Here is a 22,423-nt window from a genome sequence, read left to right on the forward strand (position 1 = left end):
TGAGAAAAATTTCTTGTCGGACTATACCTAATATTATTGCATACTTACTTTCAGAAACTATTTAGAGAAAAAAGTAATAAAAATACAGTTTTAAATACATTGATTTAATAACGTCACATTATTGTAAAACATTAATAACATTATAAATGGTAACAAAATATACAATTACAACATAGCTTAGGTACACTATTTACTTATACTTAGTTTATGTATATGTAAATACATAATATGGTTTACATTGAGGTAGCATTTTTCCAAGTTAGGTACAGCAATTATAAACTGTGATCGTAAAACCATCAATCTTTAGGTATGTTAACGCATTCACTGCCAACGTTTTCATAGCGCTACGCTCGTAGTCGAATCCAGCGTTTTCCCTCTTTGTAGAGGAAAGCTACTATGAATAGAGAACCCGCTGAGCTGATTCCAATGTGTTAAGGTCCGTCAATAGTTATAAAATGCAGTAACGCCTAGCCCAGCAACATTTTTTTTATAGAAAACGCGAATCGAAACTTAAATGATGTGCATATGAGTGACACGATACATTTTTAGGGACGTATTCGGCAAAATTCGATAGGAAAAAGCTTTATGTCCGCGCAAAAGCCTCTTAGCGAAAAAGCCGTGAACGCATCGGCAGGCGCCGGCCGATGCGAGCAGAGCCGAACGACGACTTTTTCGCTCTTATTGCGCGGACATAAAGCTTTTTCCTATCGGATTTTGCAGATTCCGTGTCGACATATGTGGGAGAAACCTTACTTTTCGATTCGTATTTGTAAAAATGTCAACATGTCATCTTGGCTACGGCCTCTGGATAGACCTCTTGAAGGTAAATTTCCCGTTCTAAAATTATCATTTCACGATACAGGACGACACCGTGTAGAATAGTTAAAAGTCGCATTTTGCTCTTAGCCTGTACTTTTACTCTTCAGCCGTATTATGGATGGTTTTATCCACATGATAAAATAACTGACACTTTTAACACCGCGGGATAGAAAGTGACGGTCACCGTTTTATAACGCTGTCACGTAGACGAACGACCATCATATCCGTACAGGGCAAATTTTGGAGATATTTTAGTAGGTATGTATTTTACTCGGTGTTGTCCAATAGCGAGGCGGCGAATATCTGCTGCATGATATGAGGTAACGACGCGACGTCCATACAGACGTGGGCGTGGCCTACTGGCAGCTTGCGCAAAAGCCTGAAACACAGTAAGGTGTATTATGCTGGTGGCAAGTACGAATGAAACAGTTACTAAGAGCATCCAAGTAACATGTTGCTAAGGAAGTTTCAATCTAGTTTCTAAATGTCGTTATCTGCCTCTCACTCGATTACGTAAGAGGCACATATCGAAACTCTGTTGTGTTGACAATTACTTACGAGTTTGCCTCGTCGCCGAGACTGCCGATGAAAATAACGTGCGCCTGCACTTTGGGCTCCGACATCAAGATGGCGCCCAACTGCTCGGGCGGAATGCCGTATCTGCAACACAAGAAATAAAACCAAATGCAAATGCGGTTATAAACCTGCATATTATAAATCATTTCAACTGTCAGGAACTCAAATATTCGGTCTGCGGATTATGTTTTTGGGGTTCCGTACCCGAAGGGTAAAAACGGAACCCTATTACTAAGACTCCACTGTCCGTCTGTCTGTAGGTATGTCTGTCACCAGGCTGTATCTCATCAACCGTGATAGCTAAACAGTTGAAATTTTCACAGATGATGTATTTCTGTTGCCGCTACAACAACAAATACTAAAAAGTGCGGAACCCTCGGTGGGCGAGTCCGACTCTCACTTGTCTGTTTTTTTTTTTATAAATTTCCAACCTAAAAATACATAAGTACCTATTTTTAATTTTTAAACTGGATCAGTAGCGGCTCACAATATACACGTATGTTTCAATAGCTTATAGTTTTCGAATAAAATGTCTGTGACATAAAGAAACACAGACAGACGGATATGACGAAATTATAAAGTTTCCGTTTAGCCATTGAGGCTACGGAACCCTAAAAACCTGGACAAAAAAACAACGGGTTGCACTCCGGGAGTGCCGGCAGAAGTGAAAACTCAATGACATTGTAACTCAAAATATTAATAACAGCGCCATCTAGTGCAAAATGTCTGCAGCACTATGTATAATTGAGGTTAACGCCATCTAGCGTTATTTCGTCGCATTACTTGAAACCCCTAAGCACATCACTGTGAGTACTACAGTTATATTAATACCAGTTTGAGGGAAACTCACTAGATGGCATTTAAATCAAACACAATGATATTGTCCGTCACACGTGAGCGCCCTGCGCCGCCTAAACGAAACAGCAGGCTCAGGCATACATTTTCGCCGCGCGGTAGAAAGAGAGGGTTACGCCTTACGCTGTCTCGAGTTTAACATTTTTTCCCCACCTCAAAAAGTGCACAGCGCCGCTAAAGAAGTTTTCACTTCAAAAAATCTCACCTCCTCAGATTAGCGTCCGATAGTATAAGCACAACGGAATCCTCCTCATTATTCTCAGCCGCAAGTGTGGTTATGGCGTGCTGCGCTCCGGGCAGGGTGTTGTCGCCCGACCAGCAGAACTGTGCGTGGGCGTGCATGGTCCTTATAATCTGTGAAATAAGGGTTATTTTAGAACGCTTTTTAGAGAAAGGTTTTGTTACTTTTGGGAGATCTGCGGTTTATTTATGTTTTAAGTGAATACGAATACTACGAAAACATATACCTGCAAGTGCTGCTACTCGTTCTCAGGCCAGCGGTAACTCTAAAACCATATACCTACAAACACTGTTTCTATTTCTCAGCTGAGCACAGAGACCAAAAAACCATATGCCTGCAAGCGCTGTTCCTACTTCTCAGGAGGGCGGTAAACTCTGGCAAATCATATGCCTGCAACACAGCTTCTCGCTCTCAGCACGAAGACTAAAAACCATATGCCTGTAATAGCTGTTTCTCGTTCTCAGGCGGGCTGTAAACTCAGACAAACCATATACTAGCTCCAGTGCTTTTTCTTCGCCAGAGTGCGCGTAGATATTGAATCAGATAGACGTCTTGTAGCCCTTCATGGCCTCAGTTAAGATCACTACTGTGTCCATGGAAAAAAAACATATACCTGCAAATGCTGTTTCTCGTTCTCGGGCGAGCGGGCAACCCTGACTAGCTCCAGTGCTTTTTCTACACCAGAGTTCGCGTAGATATCATATATGATGCGCGTCATCTCGTAGCTCTTCATGGCCTCGGATAGGAAAACTACGGTTTCCAAGGAAAAACATATACCTGCAAGTAGACCGTCCACCTGAGAAAGAGAAACAGCATCTCTTTCTCAGGTGGACGGCCTACTCTGACTAACTCCGGCGCCTTTTCTTCGCCAGAGTGCGCGTAGATGTCGTATCTGATGCGCGTCTCGTAGCTGAGCACTACGGTTTCCATGGAAAAAAAACATATACCTGCAAACGCTGTTTCTCGTTCTCAGGCGGACGGTCCACTCTGACTAGCTCCAGCGCTTTTTCTTCACCAGAGTGCACGTAGATATCATATATGATGCGCGTCATCTCGTAGCTCTTCGGGGCCTCAGTTAAGAGCACTACGGTTTCCATGAAAAAAAAAAACATATACCTGCAAACGCTGTTTCTCGTTCTCAGGTGGACGGTCTACTCTGACTAACTCCAGCGCTTTTTCTTCACCAGAGTGCGCGTAGATGTCGTATCTGATGCGTGTCTCGTAGCCTTTCATGGCCTCGGTCAGGAGTACTACCGCCTCCATGGAACGTTCTAGACGACCGTCGTACGAATTGAATCTGAAAGTAAAATTCATGGGTTATGTTTATTTATTTCAGATTTGTTTAAAGTACCTACCGTCCGGTCTGTTCGGCATTTTAAAAATCATAGGCTTTAAGATATATTTTAAGCCACTGTAATAAATTATTTCTCAAGAGTGAAAGAGTTTTTAGGCTTAGAAAATTTCATGGCAGCTATACTTACCGCACTAACAACTGGCGACTTACGTCATAATGCTACGTATCTCCTTTACCCTTGTCAAGACCAACCAAGAGTAAAAGAGATGGCGTTATGGCCTCAATGTAATTGGTGCCTCCGTATATTATCCGGTAACCGTACCGGTTTACGTATAGGCAGGGTTGGGCAAAATACTGGCTTCCACGTATTTCAAATACAAATTACAAAATACATTTTTAAAAGTATTTGAAATACCAAATACAAACTACTTTGGTGACTGGTATTTGAAATACAAAATACAAATTACAGTGTTTAAAATAATGTATTTCAAATACAAAATACAAAATACTTTTAATTTTTTTTTGTTTAATCATTTAGTTTTTTAGGGTTCCGTACCCAAAGGGTAAAACGGGACCCTATTACTAAGACCCCGCTGTCCGTCCGTCCGTCTGTCACCGGGCTGTATCTCACGAACCGTGAGACAGTTGAAATTTTTCAGAACACAGATGATGTATTTCTGTTGCCGCTATAACAACAAATACTAAAAACAGAATAAAATAAAGATTTAAGTGGGGCTCCCATACAACAAACGTGATTTTTGACCGAAGTTAAGCAACGACCGTCTTTTTTTGCCGTTTTTTTGCATTATGGTACGGAACCCTTCGTGCGCGAGTCCGACTCGCACTTGGCCGGTTTTTAACGAATATCCTTTCCTAAAAACTTATAGGGTCATTGTGCTTGTTTTCGTCCAGCTCTAGTTTTCTTCCACTTGACGAAATTTGAATAGGTATAAACCTACATTGCTGCACAAATTTGGACTGATTTCAATCCTTAGCTAAACAATATATCTGTCTACATATAAAAATTATATTTGGCAAATAGTAAATTAAAAATGAAATATATTATTTGCTAATCTGTCAAGTGGTCGAAAACTAGAGCATGGACGGAAACTACTGCAATGACCCTATCCCCTGGCTGTTGACGAAAAGTTCCGCGCAGAATAGCTCGCGCATTGTACCTACATATTTGTACCTCGTACAAGTCGTACATTATATTTAAAAAAACGTTCCATTTTAGGATCAAAGAATTTAATAAAAAAATGTATTTTGTAGAAATGTATTTTGAAGCTTAAAGTATTTGAAATACAAAATACAAAATACATGTGAGTGCAGTATTTGAAATACCAAATACAAAATACTTTTCCAGGTAGTATTTGAAATACAAATACAAAATACTAAAATGTATTTCAAATACGTATTTCAAATACATATAATTGAAATACTGCCCAACCCTGCGTATAGGTAATCTTAGCTGTTAGTAATTTACCTGTACATGCTTCCAGAGACATCTAACACCAGTCGTAGACGTTTCGGCTTTTCTGGCGGTGCGCCCGGCGGGGGCTCTTGTTCCGTGCGCCGCCGATAGATGGCGCGCTCACCTGTTAGGCCTGCAAAATCATTGTATAATCTATGGTTAAGGTGGTGTAGTATGAATAACAATCCTGTCTCCTAATTAGCTCTGCAGACAAAGAAAACATGGTGAGGAAACCGGACTAATCCCAATAACACTTAACTAGCTATCCTAGTCAGATATGGCAGAAATAAGTACCACTACCAGTGCTTGTGCCAATTTAACATTATGATGATAATTACAGTTATTTAGTAAAGGTCCCCGATCCCCGACTCAGTAAAGGGTTCGTCTACAATATGGCCATTAAGGGGTGCTTCGGAAAGAAAGTATTCTTGTATAGGACTTTCAAGAGTCGTCAACGCGCATGTGAATTTTATAGCTAAGCTAACAGCTTACCATCAGACGAGTTGTAGGCTTGTGTTGCTAGCAAACAACCAGAAGTTTCAGCAAAATGAAAAAACATATCACCAAAAACGCTCGTACTAGGCCATACTAGCACTTCTTTCTACCGTCGTACCTTCAATGATTTTTCCATCGTCTAGTTCCCCGCTGGTCTGGTGCCGGCTCCACTGACGCTCTTTCTTCTTCGCCTGCAACTCTGCTAACACTCCGCGGAGAGCGCCAATCTGTAAAAACAAGTTTATGTGATGATGATGATTTTTTCAAGCCTGAAAACTATGTATTAATCTAATTTGTGGTTGTAACTTAAACCTGAAACCATCGGGGAAACAAAGTTTAGGCTGTACTAAAACGCAATCTATTAGCATTAATAAATAACTTAATTATGATACATTTTAACCTTTTGAACGCCACAGACGGCAATTGAGGTCAACGCAAAATCGTGACTACGACGCCAAAGACGGCATTTGACGTCGATCGTTTTTTGATGAAAATCGCCAGTGGCACGGCAAATGGATGCGCCGTTTGGCGTTCAAAAAGTTAAAGATGTGTTCGAAACGGTTGCGGGAGAGTGGTCATAACCCTGTTGGATATTTCCTGATGCAGAGGTTGTCCATCGCCGTTCAGCGCGACAAGCGTGATTAGGAATCTTTGCGTCTGGAGGTATGCAGGGCGACTTTTGCAAATAATATTTTGTGTACAACACGAGCAGGTTTAAGTGTTGGTTTAATATAATAGACTGACTATTTATTAAATAGATTCAAATTAGAGATGGGCCGAATATTCGGTAATTATTCGGTACTCGGCATATTTTAATGATCGTGTTCGGCCGAATAGTTCGGTTCGAACTGCCGAATATTTATAAACAATTTTTTAAGGGTGTCCGCTAGTTAGCGCGCATGCACATCGAAATCAGGTATGAGACGTTTCCGTTTCTTTTCATAAACATTCACGGTCGGTCGGGAGAAGGGTCCAAAACACATTATGAGTACAGACCGCGATCCTGAATGAAGAAATGCCTCCAGCGTTTTAGGCAGTTTTAGCCCAACCGAATATTCGGTTCGGTATGAGCCACAGCCAAGACATCCTCCAGACTGAGCATAACTACGTAGTAGCGTTACCCCCTCTGCCACAAATATACGGTAGTTTTACTCCATTTTCGAGTCAAGTGTCTTTGTGTGACGCCCGTGTCTTTGAACGGACCAATCACGGCACGGCACTCGCTCACCTCGTCCCCCGCACCCCTGAATTTTTGACAGCATCGGTTTCATGAAATAATTGCTCTAAGCTCCGTCTAGAGGATTCCTAGTCAATGGTATGAGCTGAACTGAATATTCGGCCGAATATTCGTATTCGGCAAAGTCCATATTCGGCCCATCTCTAATTTAAATACCTGTGGTTGCACAGCCTTGTAGAACTGCTCATACAACTTGGCATCATATTCGCTGATGTTGATCTCCTTCAGCCGTTCCTCGAAGGCCTTCCTGTTCATCTCGCGAGCCGCCTGCTTCACGTGTTCCGGCACGTCGTCTTTTTCCGCGTCTGATAGCTGGAAATGTACATTAGATAAATTGCTAAAATGAAAGAAACAAATAAACGGGCTTTTTCACACCAGAAAGTATAGTGGTAAAACAAAGAAAATCATAAAAACAATAACGTCGGCACTATATCAATGACTCCTGGTAGTATCGTCTAGAACCTAGACTAGATCTAGACCAGGGGTTCCCAAACTGTGCGCCGCGGCGCTCTGGGGCGCCGTAGACAGTAGAGAGGGGCGCCGTGAGACAATACTTCTCACCATTTACCTATCTATTTTGAATAGCCTAACTAGATTAGGGCACCGAAAACAAAATTTTAAACTTGCAAGTGCTCCGCGGAACTCTAAAAGATTGGTAACCCCTGCCCGCCAACACCCAAAGCGTCCGGCCCGCGGGAGGCCCGCGCGAAAGTTTCTGAGGCGCATTATGGCCCTCAGAAAGTTTGGAGACCCCTGATCTAGACAAAGATTCTTAATCGATGGGCCGCAGATCAATGTGTTAGTCCCTGGGAGCACGTATAGTGTTGGGCGAATATGTAAACGGAATCACCTTTACCTATTGAAAGAAAAAGAGAAAAAAGAAAAATACATTTATTTAACGCCACAGCATAGGGCACAAAAAAAGACATGCAGATTGAAGACATAAAATACATTAGACGCTAAATTAGGATCCTTACTCAACGTAATGCAGCCGGCAACACGTGGCGCTGGTTTTTAGTGGGTACCCACAGAAAAGACATCCTCCAGACTGAGCATAGTAGCTCTACCCCCTCTGCCACAAATACGGTAGTTTTACTCCATTTTCGACACAAAAGTGTCTTTGTGTGACGTCCGTGTCTTTGAACGAACCAATCACGGCACGGGACCTCGCTCACCTCGTCCCCCGCACCTCCGTATTTTTGGCAGCATCGGTTTCATGAAATAATTGCTATAAACTCCGTCTAGAGGATTCCTAGTCTATGTGGGTACCTGACTGAAACTATGGAAACGTTAAGAGCCACTGGCCTAAAATCTAGGCTGTATTGTACTGTTGCCATCGTATTTTCACGGAAACACACGAACGTGCTATGCAATTTCAGTGTCTCAGTACAATAAGTACTGAGGTTGATATAAGTAGCATGACAAATACGAACGTTTCCGAGGAAATACGATGGAAAACAATTATGCACTACATATGTAGTGTAATTTTACCTGATGCACGTCATGTCCCTTGTCTAGCCGGTACGGCCCGCCCTTGCCGCCCAGCCCGGCCGTGTCGCGCCCGCCCGTGCCGCCCGCCCAAGTGTTCCCGCCCACGTGGGGCTTGTTGTCCGGATCCTCTTTGCCGTGCTTCGGCGATGACGTGTCTTTACTGAAATGAAATAAACAATTCATTTTCATCAACTTTGAGCGTTTCAACATTGTCCGATCCGATATCGGATGTCGGAAACGACTACAAGAAGATAAAAAATGAAAAATATTAGTTTGTGTTACAAGGGATCAAAATGATATATTTCCGTCAAGGGCGTATATTGAATCCTGAATGAAGCGATGGATTCTACAATAGAATCCCGAACGTAGAAAGTAGAATCCTGAACGTAATGAGGGATTCAAGAGTTAACGCCTAAGACGAAATAATTTTGATACCGTGTGACACATTCTGCTTTTCACATCAACTATGAGGAATTTGTTATGTTCCAAAATATGTATTATTTGACCAAAAAAATAGTAAGTATGCAAGCAATTGTAGAATCCATCGCTTCATTCAGGATTCAATGTACGCCCTTGACGGAAATATATATTATCATTTTGATCCCTTGTAACACAAACTACTTTTTCATCACACTTGCTCGAAAAAGATCTTATTTGATGCAGGTGTACTGAAGGACAAATGCCTATATTGTTCCCGCGAGAGTTATGGATTCTTTTTTTTTATTATGTCACTAATTCATACGAACCAAGTAGTTTTATTTAAATGAGTTTTACATTGAAAGTACTGACGTTTATCTATATTTTTTTTATGTGTATGTTTAAAAATATTTAATTTGATTAATTTAATAGCCGTTTACATTCTTTTTTACTCAATTTTCAATTATGGCTGAATCCGGAGGGGTCTGTGCCTTCGAATCCTAACCTGCCAAAACAAGACAATATGGCGGACGAATATTTGAAATGTCACCGTATTTAAGAATGATTTCGCTTAAAATTTAGTTTTTTCTTCGCAAGTGTGATGAAAAACATTGTGTGTAACTCAGGGGGTAAAAATTAGAGATTCACCGGATATTCGGTTACTATTTTAACGGCCATTATTTTAACATCCGGCCGGATACCGGATAGTAACGACGTGTGTTACAAATATCTGTGAAACGGAAATTAAAAAAAAATTACTTCCCGGCCTAGGCCTTCAATTTTGTATGAAATTCGTTAACAGTTCTCTCGAGTTGCTCCGCCCGAAACGTGATACTTCGAAGCCTGTTATAACGCCCGGAGTTTCATTGCATGTTTGAGAAAAATACATTTGAATTGCAATAAGTACTATTGTTTGAAAAAAATATGACTATCATGTATTATTATTACAGAGAAGACGAGGAAAACGTCATTAGCACAAACTTAGATTACGATACTGTTTTATATGATGAAAATTTGTTTACAGGTGATTTGAATCCTTAGGTTGTATTATTGAAACTTAGGTAGTTTTAATAATAGGTACTTGGTAGTTTTTAAAATTATCGTTTTATATTGTCTTTTATTTAAATGTTATTCCGTAATGTTCATATGAAGTCTATCATTGTTTGCTTCTGGATTTGAGGTTTAGTTTTGTTAATAAATAAATAAAGATACGCTAGTTAAATATAATTTCAGTGTATTCGATAGTCGATAAAATTCACGTTCCAACTCTATTGACGTTTGATTTTTGCCATGAGCAATTCCGCCCTCTGTCAATTATACATAGTGCTGCAGACATTTTGCACTAGATGGCGCTGTTATTAATATTTTGACGTAAGACGCTTCGTAAGACGGACACGTGACCTGATCGAAAAACTGTTACAATGTCATTGAGTTTTCACTTCTGCCGGCACTCCCGGAGTGCAACCCGTTGTTTTTTTTTTCATCTTTATAACTCAAATTAAATATTCATTCCCCTTTAAAAAAAACCCTAAGTAATATTAAAAAAACACGAAAAAGAAAAAAAAAGAAAGTAAAATGTTTATAGGGCTGTATCTCGTAAACCGTGCGTCGTAGCGCAACAATAATAAAATGTCCGTTCCTCTGTTAAGAAACCCGTAATTAATATTAAAAAAAGACACAAAAAAGAAAAACAAAATAACAAAATAAACTTAATATTATTTGCCAAAGCACAGTTAGGAGGAAAACTTACATTTAACATACCAGGCGACGCCATGCGCGCATACATTTTTTCCCCGAAATTGTAAACATGGTATTTTTTTTTCAATAATGCTGTGCGCCAAATTGCAGAAATATAGAAGCTCATTTATGTCTCAAAAATTCTATACGGACAAAACGACGGGAAAAAACTTTTCGCCAAAAAAAAATGTTTGTAAAGGGGCCCACTGATTAACAGTCCGCCGGACGGTATCGGCCTGTCAGTTAGAACAAAATTTTGACATTTCCGAACAACTGACAGGCCAATACCGTCCGGCGGACTGCTAATCAGTGGGCCCCTTTAGCACAGAGAGTGGAAGTGTTATTTTAAACGTCAGTATCTTCATAAAAATTTGACATTTATCATAACAATTGCACACGCTGTGCTATGAAACTTTAGCCTAGAGGAACTCTAAACCTTTCAGTGTGCCTTGTAATAGGCACCAATCTCCTCCATAATGCTAATAATGTATCTATATGTACTGTCAACCTACGTGCTTAAGAGAGGAAAGCCCTTATCACGATGGAGATGTGTTTTATCTGTTTATTAATATTGAACTTAGTTTATTTTATTTTATATTATTTGTACTACGTGTAGATATGCGCATCTGCCTACCACAGCCTACCTTATTGCTGCTTAAAATATTTTAGTTTATGCAGGTGCAAACCCTCGCGATTTACACACTCTCCTTATGATCTCTAGCACCACGTCTTATCGCCAAGGAAAACTCAATTACATACCCCGTCTGTTCATAAGTTTTGAGACGACACAAAATTTCTTAAAAGTAACGAAAGTCGATAAAAATGTTTTTCGAAATGTGTCATATTATTTGTATCTCCTTGGATTTTACGGGCCTAGAAATCCCGGTCTTTTGATAGGCCTGCGGTCTTTTGATAGGATTGCGTGGGGATATAGAGGTAGATCCAACACGTGGAGGAGAAATACTGCCTACTTATGAAAATGTCTTCCCCACCACAATACAAGCAAGGTAATTACTAATTGCTTATTCAGCATAATAGTCGAAGCATTTCTAAATATTTCGGTGTATAATTTGATATTTCATCTATTACAATTTTCTTTTACTTCTGATACTTTCCCGCCAGTAAACATACCATTTTCGGTATGGTGTCGGTGTCGGAACCCCTTAATTGCCAACATATTAAATGAGTATAATAAAAAACATAGAAGGCCATTTTAAATAAAATCAATTTAATTTAATTAATTATATAGTAGTTGTTAAATAAAAACATAATGTAATCGTGTAACATTTCAATAATCGAACTATTTAAGTTTACATTCGTCTCAAGACATATGAACAGACGAGGTACATAAAGGATAAGGTTATACGACAGAATACAACATATTGACGACGTACAAAAATATGTTAGTACTTACTACAAATAATCAAATGTGACGTTATCTATGAAAAGGGACCTTACTGTCGATGGCGGTTACGCCATTATTAACGAAGCTCCGATATTAATACTATGCCGCGCGACGCTGTGCGGCGTAAGCGCCATCGACAAAAGGTCCCTTTTCATAGATAATGCCCCAAATACGTATTTCATATTTTACACAATTCTTAATCAAATCTTTCATCAAAAAATGTTTGTTACATATTCATAAATAAAACCTTGACATTTGAACTAAAATTATAAGCTACTATTTACACTTACAAGACAAGATGTAAACTACTTATTCCAAAGCTTTATGTAGGTATTCAATTAAGTAGTAGTAATCACTTTATTGTACACAACACAGGTTTACAAAAATAAATTACAGTAATGGAAGTACAAAGGCGAACTTATCCCTATAAGGGATCTCTTCCAGCTAACCTTCGATTAGATGAGAGGAAAACTCCAGTCAGGTCAGATAGACAAACTTACGGGATGTACAGTAATATTTAGAAAAAGTAAACTAACGTATTGTCAACTCATAAAATACATAAATAATATTATAGAATAAAAATACATAAAATACATACTAGCATACATACATACAATACAATATATATATATATATATATATATATATATATACAAGTTTAAAGTAGAAAAAAAATCAATTAAATCCACATTATCAACTAAAAATAGACAGTGTAGTGATAACCTTTCGTCTGTGGCGAGACCCAAATCGGGCATCGGGACTTTTTTAGGGTTCCGTACCCAAAGGGTAAAACGGGACCCTATTACTAAGACTCCGCTGTCCGTCCGTCCGTCTGTCACCAGGCTGTATCTCAAGAACCGACAGACAGTTCAAATTTTCACATATGATGTATTTCTGTTGCCGCTATAACAACCCTTCTTCCTCGCGTTATCCCGGCATTTTTGCCACGGCTCATAGGAGCCTGGGGTCCGCTTGACAACTAATCCCATGATTTGACTATAACAACAAATACTAAAAAGTACGGAACCCTTGGTGGGCGAGTCCGACTCGCACTTGTCCGGTTTTTTTTAAACTTCAAGGTTACTATTTAAATAGTATATTTTTGACGATCCACAAAGAGTCTTATATGTCTTTCTGACTCCTTCAACGACAGTTTTGTGACACTAGGTCATTAACATCTACACTAAGTAAATATTCCTCCCGAAGAATGCAAGCATATTAGTAATATTGCAATAGGTATAGCAAGAATATTTACCTAAAATGTTTACATAAGTATTACTTAACATGCCTCCAACAACATATCAAAAAAGAAATAAGTTTGTTTTTGTAAAAATGTAATCCGAACCAAATTTTGTTCAACCGCTGGTCTACCTATAGGGCCAGTTACACCATATGGTGTTCTTTAAGAGCCCATAACGTGCACACTAGCGCCACTGCTAAATAATCGTGATATTTAAATTTAACGAATGATATTTAAAAAAGGGGGCCGCTACGTACTGTATTTTGTATTTAAGTACGTTTTGAATACATCAAACTAGTTTTTATGTTGCTGGATTCGTCAATCTATGCGTCCAAAGTTAAAACGGCCGTTTTTGTTTTGAGTTCCTAGATCGACGAATCCAATAAATTTAAATAATCACGATTATTTAGCAGTGGCGCTAGTGTCTACGTTGATGGGCTCTTAATGTTATGTACTTTTAGCGGAACTCGCCCTTAGACTTGTCGATCGAAAAAACACTAAACTGGCGAAGTATTCCCTTCAGGCACGTATTGTGTAGTGTTTGGTGTATTCTCTGGCTCGGTAGGAGAACTGACGGTCATGGGATAATAGCTGTTTGTGGGTATTCCAGTACTAGGTACATCTTCTCCGCAACAGCATGCAATTTTTGAATCTTCTAGTAAGTATAACCATTTGCAAAAGTGGTAAAGGCCGGTAGACGCTGCTATGACGGCTATCTGGTAAAAATAATATTACATGTATATCAAAGAGTCAATAGAGGAGTTGTAAAATTAAAAAAAAAATACTTTGTTATTATAGTTTGGCCAGGGACTGTCTCATTTAAATATAGACAGATATAACCATACTGTCTTTGTCTTACGCTAGTACTAGTACCCAAAAAAAGGTATGAGATAAGGTGGTTTTTTTCTTGTTATTGTGTTATCAGACTTTAAAATTATTTTTTACTGATTTTTGGGTTTTTATGTACCTACATTTTTATCTATTTACGTATGCATGTTTATCATCACAAACGTGAGATAAATAATGCAGCGGTTTGATTCATGGATTGAAAAATATTTATAATGCCCACTTGTACCATTCCACTAACCCGGGGTTAACCGGTTAAACCTGGAGTTACCATGGTTACCAGTACAATTTCACACTGGGTTGACGGTTAAACCGGTTAACCCCGGGTTAGTGGGATGGTGCAAGTGGCGCTAAGAATCCGAAACACGGTACGGTTTAACGTACCCAAAAAAAAACATTCAATAAATATAAACGTATAGGTACATACAGGGTGCATAAATAGCGGTAAACAACAGCATATTTTATCGCTTTAAAAAACACCATATAGAGTCTGACTCAACATAAAACCTAGATAAAAATAATACTTACGCAAATTGCAACAATTATTCCTGGATGAATGCCATTCTTCGCCAATAACGCTCCAAATCTAACTATGGCTCCCGCTATTCCCGCCTTGCCCATTTCCTTACACTTAAAACACTAACACTAGACGTTTAAATTATAACACTATTTCTAAAGTTCCAACGCAATTTTTTTTGCAGCGACGCTAATATTTAGCATGCGTATCATAAATCGTTCGAGACAGCACCCATCTCTTTCACACATAGTGATGTGCCGTGGGATTTTTTTCGGAACAAGGAATTTTCCATAAGGGAATATCTTATGGAAAATTCCTGGGAAATTTCCCCTGTTCCCGGGAATATTCCCTAAACAGGGGAATATTTAAATATAGATTAAGTGAATTCCAATTTTAATTAAAGCTAGCTACAACGAAAATAAAGTAGTCATAAACCGGAAACTACAAGTGACTTCCCAAATATTAGGGCTGGGGAATTATTCCCAGGAACTATGGGAAAATTCCCAGGAAGAATGGGAAACTTCCCGGGAGTATAGAGAATTTACTTTGGCAGATGAGATACGGTTTTTAATGTTTTTGAAAAAAGTTTAAGAAGCCGGTGTTGACTGAATTTTTAATAATAAAATAGTATTTTCCCTTCATATGGGAAATTTTCCGGGAACTTTTCTGGGAAAAATCCCACCTAGGGAATTATACCGGGAACGGCACATGACTATTCACACAGGAATAATAAGAAAAAGAAAAGTCATTTTCAGTCGAGTAGCGCAGTCTAGAGCTAGGTCTGCTGCTAGTATATATTCAAGCGCATCTGTTTAAAAACCAAGGTCAGATTACGATATTTTTAGCAAACAAAAATCATTCGTTCACCCGCCGGCACATGACGTACTTAAATACACATAGGACATAGGTATATCGTAAAGTTGTACGAGTGATCTACCGGTCTATGTAGGCTAAGTAAGTAGCCAACTAAAAATTAGTTTTTTTTTAATACGCAAAAGTTCCTTTATAAACATTGGTGTTACTCTTTTGAAACTTTTAAGCAAGAATGCCGCAAGTACTCATTGGAATAAAATAACTTAATGTGTGTGATACATTAATACAAGCATATATTTTGTCGGAGAACGGCTGATGCGCCATCTATCGCCTTTAAGAGGCGTTTTATCACGCAACCTTTGACAACTAGAGCAAAATAGGGTGTTACAGTACACGTGAGTGGCGTTCGGCGCAGTTCCGCCAAGGCGTCATAGAGTACGCTGTCAAAACAAATGAAATCGTGAACAATAGGGATGTTTCCTGTACTTAAAATAAATTATTTCAAACTGTGCACGAAATAAAGCACCAGATAATTATTAGAAGAACATAGATAGCAGCTATTTTTAAACACAATTTGTATTTAATAAATCGGATTGAAATATAAAAAGTAGGTGAGTTTACCGTGACGTCACTATATTTGTTTTTATATAAATTCCATACTAAAAAATCGTTTTGACAGTTCTAAAAAAGAAGCTGATTTGACTAGTAGGAATGTAGCCTATTCAAGTTAGACCGTCAATCAATCTTCAGAAGGGAACGATGAGAAGTAACGGGAGAAGATGACTGGGTCAAAGCCACTGGTTTGCTTTGGATAAGATGTGTAACGTGTGCTATGATTTTGTAATCAGTCTTGTCCAGTAAAGACTGTGCGTTGAATAGTAAGTATGATACGCCCACGATTCCCGACATATTTATTATTTATCACTCATGTAAGATCAAAAATTCTCGACAAGTTTCGCTCCTTAACGAGGAGCTTCAGCGGAAGCAGGCGTGGGTACGACGAAAACTCACAACACGGAAGTTTTCTCACGGATGTTCTGTTATTAAAATTTCTATAGCCTGTCACGCCATTTCCGTCAGTAGAAAAAAGCGGCAAATTAAAAAAAGGTAATCAAGAGTAATCGTCCCATAGAAAATTAGAATTTCGCGCCTTTTGCTAATGACAAACTTGTTTGACCGGCTATAATTACAATTGACTTACCCACTCGTCCTCTCTATGGTCATCTGTATCTTCTTTAGCGCCTCTTTAGAGCGACCTTCTAGCACCCCTTCGGTGGGGAGACCGCTGGCGTGTAGAACTTCGAGGAGGGTGTCCGCCATTTCTTTGCTGTAGCGGTCGAAGTCGAACACGTTGCTTATGGCGCTCGCCAGGTCTTCTGATGGGTATTTCTGAAGTAAAAATTAAAAATGGTGATTTATTAATCTACACACGTATAGGATGGATGGAACCGGACAAGTGCGAGTCGGACTCGTCTACCGAGGGTTCCGTACTCTTTTAGTAATTGTTGTTATAGCGGCAAAAGAAATACATCATCTGTGAAAATTTCAACTAGACAGTTCTATCACGGTTCATGAGATACAGCCTGGTGACGCAAACAGACGGCCAGTGGAGTCTTAGTAATGTACCCTTTGGGTATTGAACCCTAATAAAGTACCTGTAGATGTTTGACAATGTTGACAAGCTCTCTCGTGGAATAGGGATAAGTCAGCTGTCCCTGGTCCGCCATGTTCCTCAGAACAGCGAAGGCTTGCACCAGCTTGTTCATCACGTCGTGAGGAACGTCAGGGCCGTAGGAGCGGAGGAGTTCCAGTTCGGATTCCACTGAGGGGTTGTCCACGGCGTGGCAGGAGAACAGGTCGCCTGGGTGGCCAATAATTGTGTTAGGAGTAGAATTGTTGAAAGTAAAATCAATGTGGAGAAGACCGTCTATCAGGAAATACCGTGTAAGCTCTTTCGTCGCTTCTATCTTTCGCGTTTGTACAGTCGCCATCAGATATATCGGAGCGGCCTAGGTGGTCACAAATATCTGAACACTCCTCTATTGTCAGGGCGCTAGAGTGCGTGTTCGGATATTTTAGAGCACCTCGGCCGCTCCAATATATCTTATGGCGACTGTACACACTTAGAAAGAGTCGGTAGAGCAGAAGGAGCAAAGTTATTTCTCTCTGACTATGTGTGAACGAAGTACTACGTATACAAAATACGGTAGTTCTTGCCTTTTGACGGTCTGTCCAACCCAAAATGTTATAGTATTCCGGTCTTCTCCAGATTAACCTTAAATAAATATTTACTGTGCACCAATAAGTGAAATAAAAAGTTACAATGGGATTAAGCATTAAAACTAGAATTAAGTAGGAACAGACAGTCTTATCGCTTAGAAGCTTATATTATTTATGGTAATATATTACTGGATGCCCCTAAACAGGTCGGAAAAAAATAATACTACTTTTATAAGGTTAAATAAGTACACATAAAACTCACCCAATGCAGCAAAGAAGTCATTCCCCAGGAACGGGAAACCAGGTCGATTTGCCAACACTATCATTCTAAAATCATCGTGGACAGGAATGAAACTCGCCGCATCCCCTCCAGAACTCTCCATCATATCCTTTGGCACTATCCTCCTCCCATCACTCAATATCATCTCGCCATTTTCAACTAGAGTTTTAAGAATACATGTCACATGTGTTGGAGCTTTATCCGCCTCATCAACAACTAAAACGTGCCCATGTTTGACAGCCTTTACTAACGGCGAATCCTCGTACACAACGACGCCATCTTGAACCGTCGGTTGAACTGTCAAAGACTGCACTGTAGTATCTCTATGTAATTGTATGTACTCTCTAGGCCTGTTTAACAACTGTAGTAGCCTATCAGCGATTTTATTTTTACCAACGCCTTGGTTTCCCACTAATAACAAATGGTTTCCAAGTAGGAAATCTTGTAGGAGCCATTCGAGAAGTCTCACATGTTGGGGTACGTCATAAAAAAGTATATCAGGTACTTTGGTTAATGCGCTCGTTTTGAAGACTTCTGTGCTTGTGTTTCCTATAGTGACGACGCCATCTTTGACGGTGCAGCTGACTTTTTTCTCACTGCTACCGAATAACCCAAACTTTCTTGGTGGATCAATACCAATTTTTGTGCAAGCGCCATCTAGCGCTCGTCTAGCTAAGTTAGGTAAGAATTTCGCCAGGAATGTTCGTTGCACAGTTTCGTAAGCGGAGTCAGTAGGGTATGTAGCCATGCGGCTGGCGATGCGGAGCAGTTGGCGGGTGGAGAGGGATGAAGAGAGGTTTTTGAGGGTGGCGTCGTCGGATGATCGCAGTTCATCGGCGAGGTTGATGATGGAATGTAGAGGTTGGGAGATATCGCCGTACTGAAACAACAAGATAGGGTTACCTTACCTGGTAAATTATAATAGCCACTTGGACCGTTCAGTAACCCGAGGTTAAACGGTAAAAAGCGGTTACCATGGCTACCAGTACAATTTGACACTGGGTTAACGGTTTAAGCGCTTAACCCCGGGTTAATGGGATGGTGCAAGTGGGCCTAATATGAACAATCAACGATAGACCAAACACTAACCATTCTTATTCTCCAATAATCGTCACTAATTACATTATATTTAGCCTATTTAGGAACTTGCAATAGTATCGCTGTAGCTTAGGGTGGTATTCCACCTATTCAACTTCTTTGTCCAATGTGTATTGCGTCTCACATTTTGCTTTAATGAGAGAGTGAGACGCACTGAGATTGAACAGGTGGAATACCACCCTTACAATGATGATATACTCTAAATAAGAGCAATTTCGTAAAAAAAAACAGACATCAGAACAAGAAATAGGTATATGAAGATTGAGACTACGACTCGATTTATGTTCGAAAGTTCTGTTCTAAAAGAAAGAAAGTTTGGAGCATACATTTGATCTCATAAAAGCCGCAATGAAAAACATTGACATTTTGATACTTCTGATCTTAGTGCTCATGCAACATACAAGTAATTTACTCACCAATGAGTTGATAATGAAAATCTCTTCGTTCTTGCTCAAGTTTCTCATCTCGTGGAAAATGAACAAGCTTAGTATCTCAGGAGATAACCAGTGCGGCCCGCGGCCGAGCGTCGGTGGTTCTGCTAACGCCACTATTCTGAAAATTAGACAATTTGTAAGTTTTCAGTCAGAATCAGAACTACACATGATGACGTAAGTAACTGACTGATTCGGGCAGTCGCTAACTATTAGAAGTATTAGAACAAAGTAAGTTATTTTCAGAAAATATTTTAATTTGTTTAAGTGTAGAAACACTACTATATAAATTATAAACTGAAATAAATGTCATATACTAAAAAAGTGACCAAGGCATCCAGTGCCCCAGGCTGGAATCGAACCAGCGTCCTCTGCTATCGCGGCAGGTGCCTGTGCCATTCGGCCACCGGGCCACAGCGGCATAAGCCGAATTTTTCCAAGTATATGCACTTCTTAATGAAGGCTTATGGCAGCCTGAGGCACTGGAGGGCCTTGGTCACTTTTTCTTAGTATATGACATTAATTACAGTAGTTAGCTAGATGTCGATACTGCAAAAAAAACCGGACAAGTGCGACTCGGACTCGCCCACCGAGGGTTCCGCACTTTTTAGTATTTGTTGTTATAGCGGCAACAGAAATACATCGTGCCACCAGTACTATCACGGTTCGTGAGATGCAGCCTGGTGACAGACGGACGGACGGACGGACAGCGGAGTCTTAGTAATAGGGTCCCGTTTTACCCTTTCGGTACGGAACCCTAAAAACTAAAGTTTCATAGTTCGCCAATACACATGTGCCACTTTTGGAGTTGCACGAATCTAAAAGCCACGTGACCCACGATATTGATACAACATTATGGCAAACATAAATAATCGTAAAATAATAATAATTTCAGCCTCTATACATCCCACTGCTGGGCACAGGCCTCCTCTCATGCGCGAGAGGGCTTGGGCTATAGTCCCCACGCTAGCCCAATGCGGATTGGAGACTTCACATACACCTTTGAATTTAATTTATTTTATTTATTATCATATTTTGATGGCAAATATAGCTCACCTAAAAGCAGGATGTATCCTTAAAACTCCGCTCTCCTCTAACTCCTGCTCCGTTATTCCAGAAGCGACGAGATCATCATATCGGTCGTGGCGTAGTAATCGCTTGCCGTCGTGCAGTTGAAGCTCTCTGTCGTGGACTAGTCTGAAATAAAAATAAATATTTAATTTTCACTAATATTAATGTAAAAGCTTTTCGTGATAATTAGGGCTCATTTAGACGATGCGAGAACTCGCATGCGAGTTTCACTACATTGCGGGTTTTGATCGGTCTGTTGAATTGGACGTAACCAACAGTCCGCAATGTAACTAAAATCGCATGCGAGTTCGCGCGCCGTCTAAGTCAGCCCTTAACACGTTCACTGCGGCAAGCCAAATCCTTTACCTAAAATGTAGTGCGTTACGAGGCCTAATCCGCCCCGTAGTGGTTTACACCTTAGTGCGTTACGGGTATAAAAGTGCCCCGTACACCCAAGTATCTTAAAACTGCTATAAAGTCCTGAAATATTTTATTATTTAAATTTTTTTCTGACAAACTTAAAGATTATGAAATTACCTACGTCATGTTCCCTTCGCACGTAGATACGATAAAAACGTGTGAAATTATAGAGAAATGAAAGGACGGGGTTATTTTCTCCCCGTATCGCACTAAAATTGAAAAACTACGGGGCTTAGCAAACCCCGTAACGCACATACCTTATTTATGTCGATAAATCAATAGTGATGGGAAATAAAACAAACGATATGTTAGCGCTTACTATAGTAATAACTAGATATCGTTTTTCAGATTGAAAGCTAAAGTTTTAATATTAAAAACGTCACTTTCGGACACAACATGTTTGGCACTGACTGGTGTCAAAATTGATTACTGAGCAGCAGTCAAAAATACGTAACATTCAGTGATATGATTATGTCGTGAAGTATAATTACTTGTTCTAAATTATATCAATTGTTAACTACATTACATTTGCAATAACACCATTCTAGCATGCTTCCCTAACGCATTATTTTTAATTTACCGATAAGAACTCTTGCAATGCTGACTGCACTAGTGACTTTGTGGTCATAACCCCGTACGGGCCAGCTAAAATCTATACGGGGTGCACTGGAACCCGTATCGCACTAGAAGGCAAAATTTGTTCCCTGGTCGGTACGGGGTTCCTGAGACCTCGTATATTCTGAATATACCACTTGGTTATACTTTTGACAAGAAACTCAAATGTATATTTGTTTTTATCGTAGTCATAAAAATATCCAAGATACAGCTTCCGCACCAGCGAGTAGACACGATTTTTAGCCTCCGCACTGAATGATGACATCGTACGGGGTTCAAAAGTCCCCGTAACGCAGTGAACGTGTTAAGGTTGGTATTCCACCTGTCTAATTTCACATTTCACATTTTGCTTAGTGAGAGAGTGAGACGCAAATATACATTGGACAAAGAAATTGGACAGGTGAAATACCACCCTAAAACATCAGCGTTGTAAGTTATTAGGTGTGGCAAGAACAAGATGAATGGCATAAATCTGTTAACAAAAAAAAAACATTGTTTATTTCAGAACACAAGCACTTTAGTGTTTCGCAGTCAAACTAGAGTTAGACCAAGAAAAGTCTGCAGCGATTTTGAAAGCCTGCGCAGTGCAAGTGTTATTTTAAACGTCATACGTCTATGAAATTATGACGTATAAATAACACTTGCACTGCGTGGGCTTTCTCAAAACTGCTGCAGACTTTTCTTGGTCTAACTCTAGTTTGACTGCGAAACAGTAAATTGCTTGTGTTAGAAATATACAGGGTGTCCCATAAGTGACACGTCACAGTGACACTGGAGGTAGACCAGGCGGCTTAGCACGGTCGCGTTTTTATCCCTTGTCACCATACCTGT

General features: G+C 39.7%; 1 protein-coding gene across 1 annotated transcript in view; it reads right to left on the minus strand.

Annotated features, from left to right (window-relative positions):
* Positions 1–687: 687 nt before the first annotated feature.
* The window catches only part of LOC134796241 (von Willebrand factor A domain-containing protein 8), a 75,022-nt gene continuing 53,286 nt past the window's right edge, over positions 688–22,423 (minus strand). Inside the window, exons 9-21 of the mRNA XM_063768288.1 lie at positions 20,543–20,683; positions 19,472–19,607; positions 17,940–18,837; positions 17,113–17,318; positions 16,659–16,846; positions 8,483–8,642; positions 7,148–7,303; positions 5,873–5,981; positions 5,272–5,392; positions 3,608–3,788; positions 2,456–2,604; positions 1,378–1,479; positions 688–1,198 (exon numbers count right to left, since the gene is read on the minus strand). Of these exons, the coding sequence (XP_063624358.1) occupies positions 1,087–1,198; positions 1,378–1,479; positions 2,456–2,604; positions 3,608–3,788; positions 5,272–5,392; positions 5,873–5,981; positions 7,148–7,303; positions 8,483–8,642; positions 16,659–16,846; positions 17,113–17,318; positions 17,940–18,837; positions 19,472–19,607; positions 20,543–20,683 (2,659 nt within the window). The 3' untranslated portion in view covers positions 688–1,086. The remainder of the gene's footprint in view (positions 1,199–1,377; positions 1,480–2,455; positions 2,605–3,607; positions 3,789–5,271; positions 5,393–5,872; positions 5,982–7,147; positions 7,304–8,482; positions 8,643–16,658; positions 16,847–17,112; positions 17,319–17,939; positions 18,838–19,471; positions 19,608–20,542; positions 20,684–22,423) is intronic.

The sequence above is a fragment of the Cydia splendana genome, chromosome 13, assembly GCF_910591565.1.
Source record: "Cydia splendana chromosome 13, ilCydSple1.2, whole genome shotgun sequence".
NCBI lineage: Eukaryota > Metazoa > Arthropoda > Insecta > Lepidoptera > Tortricidae > Cydia > Cydia splendana.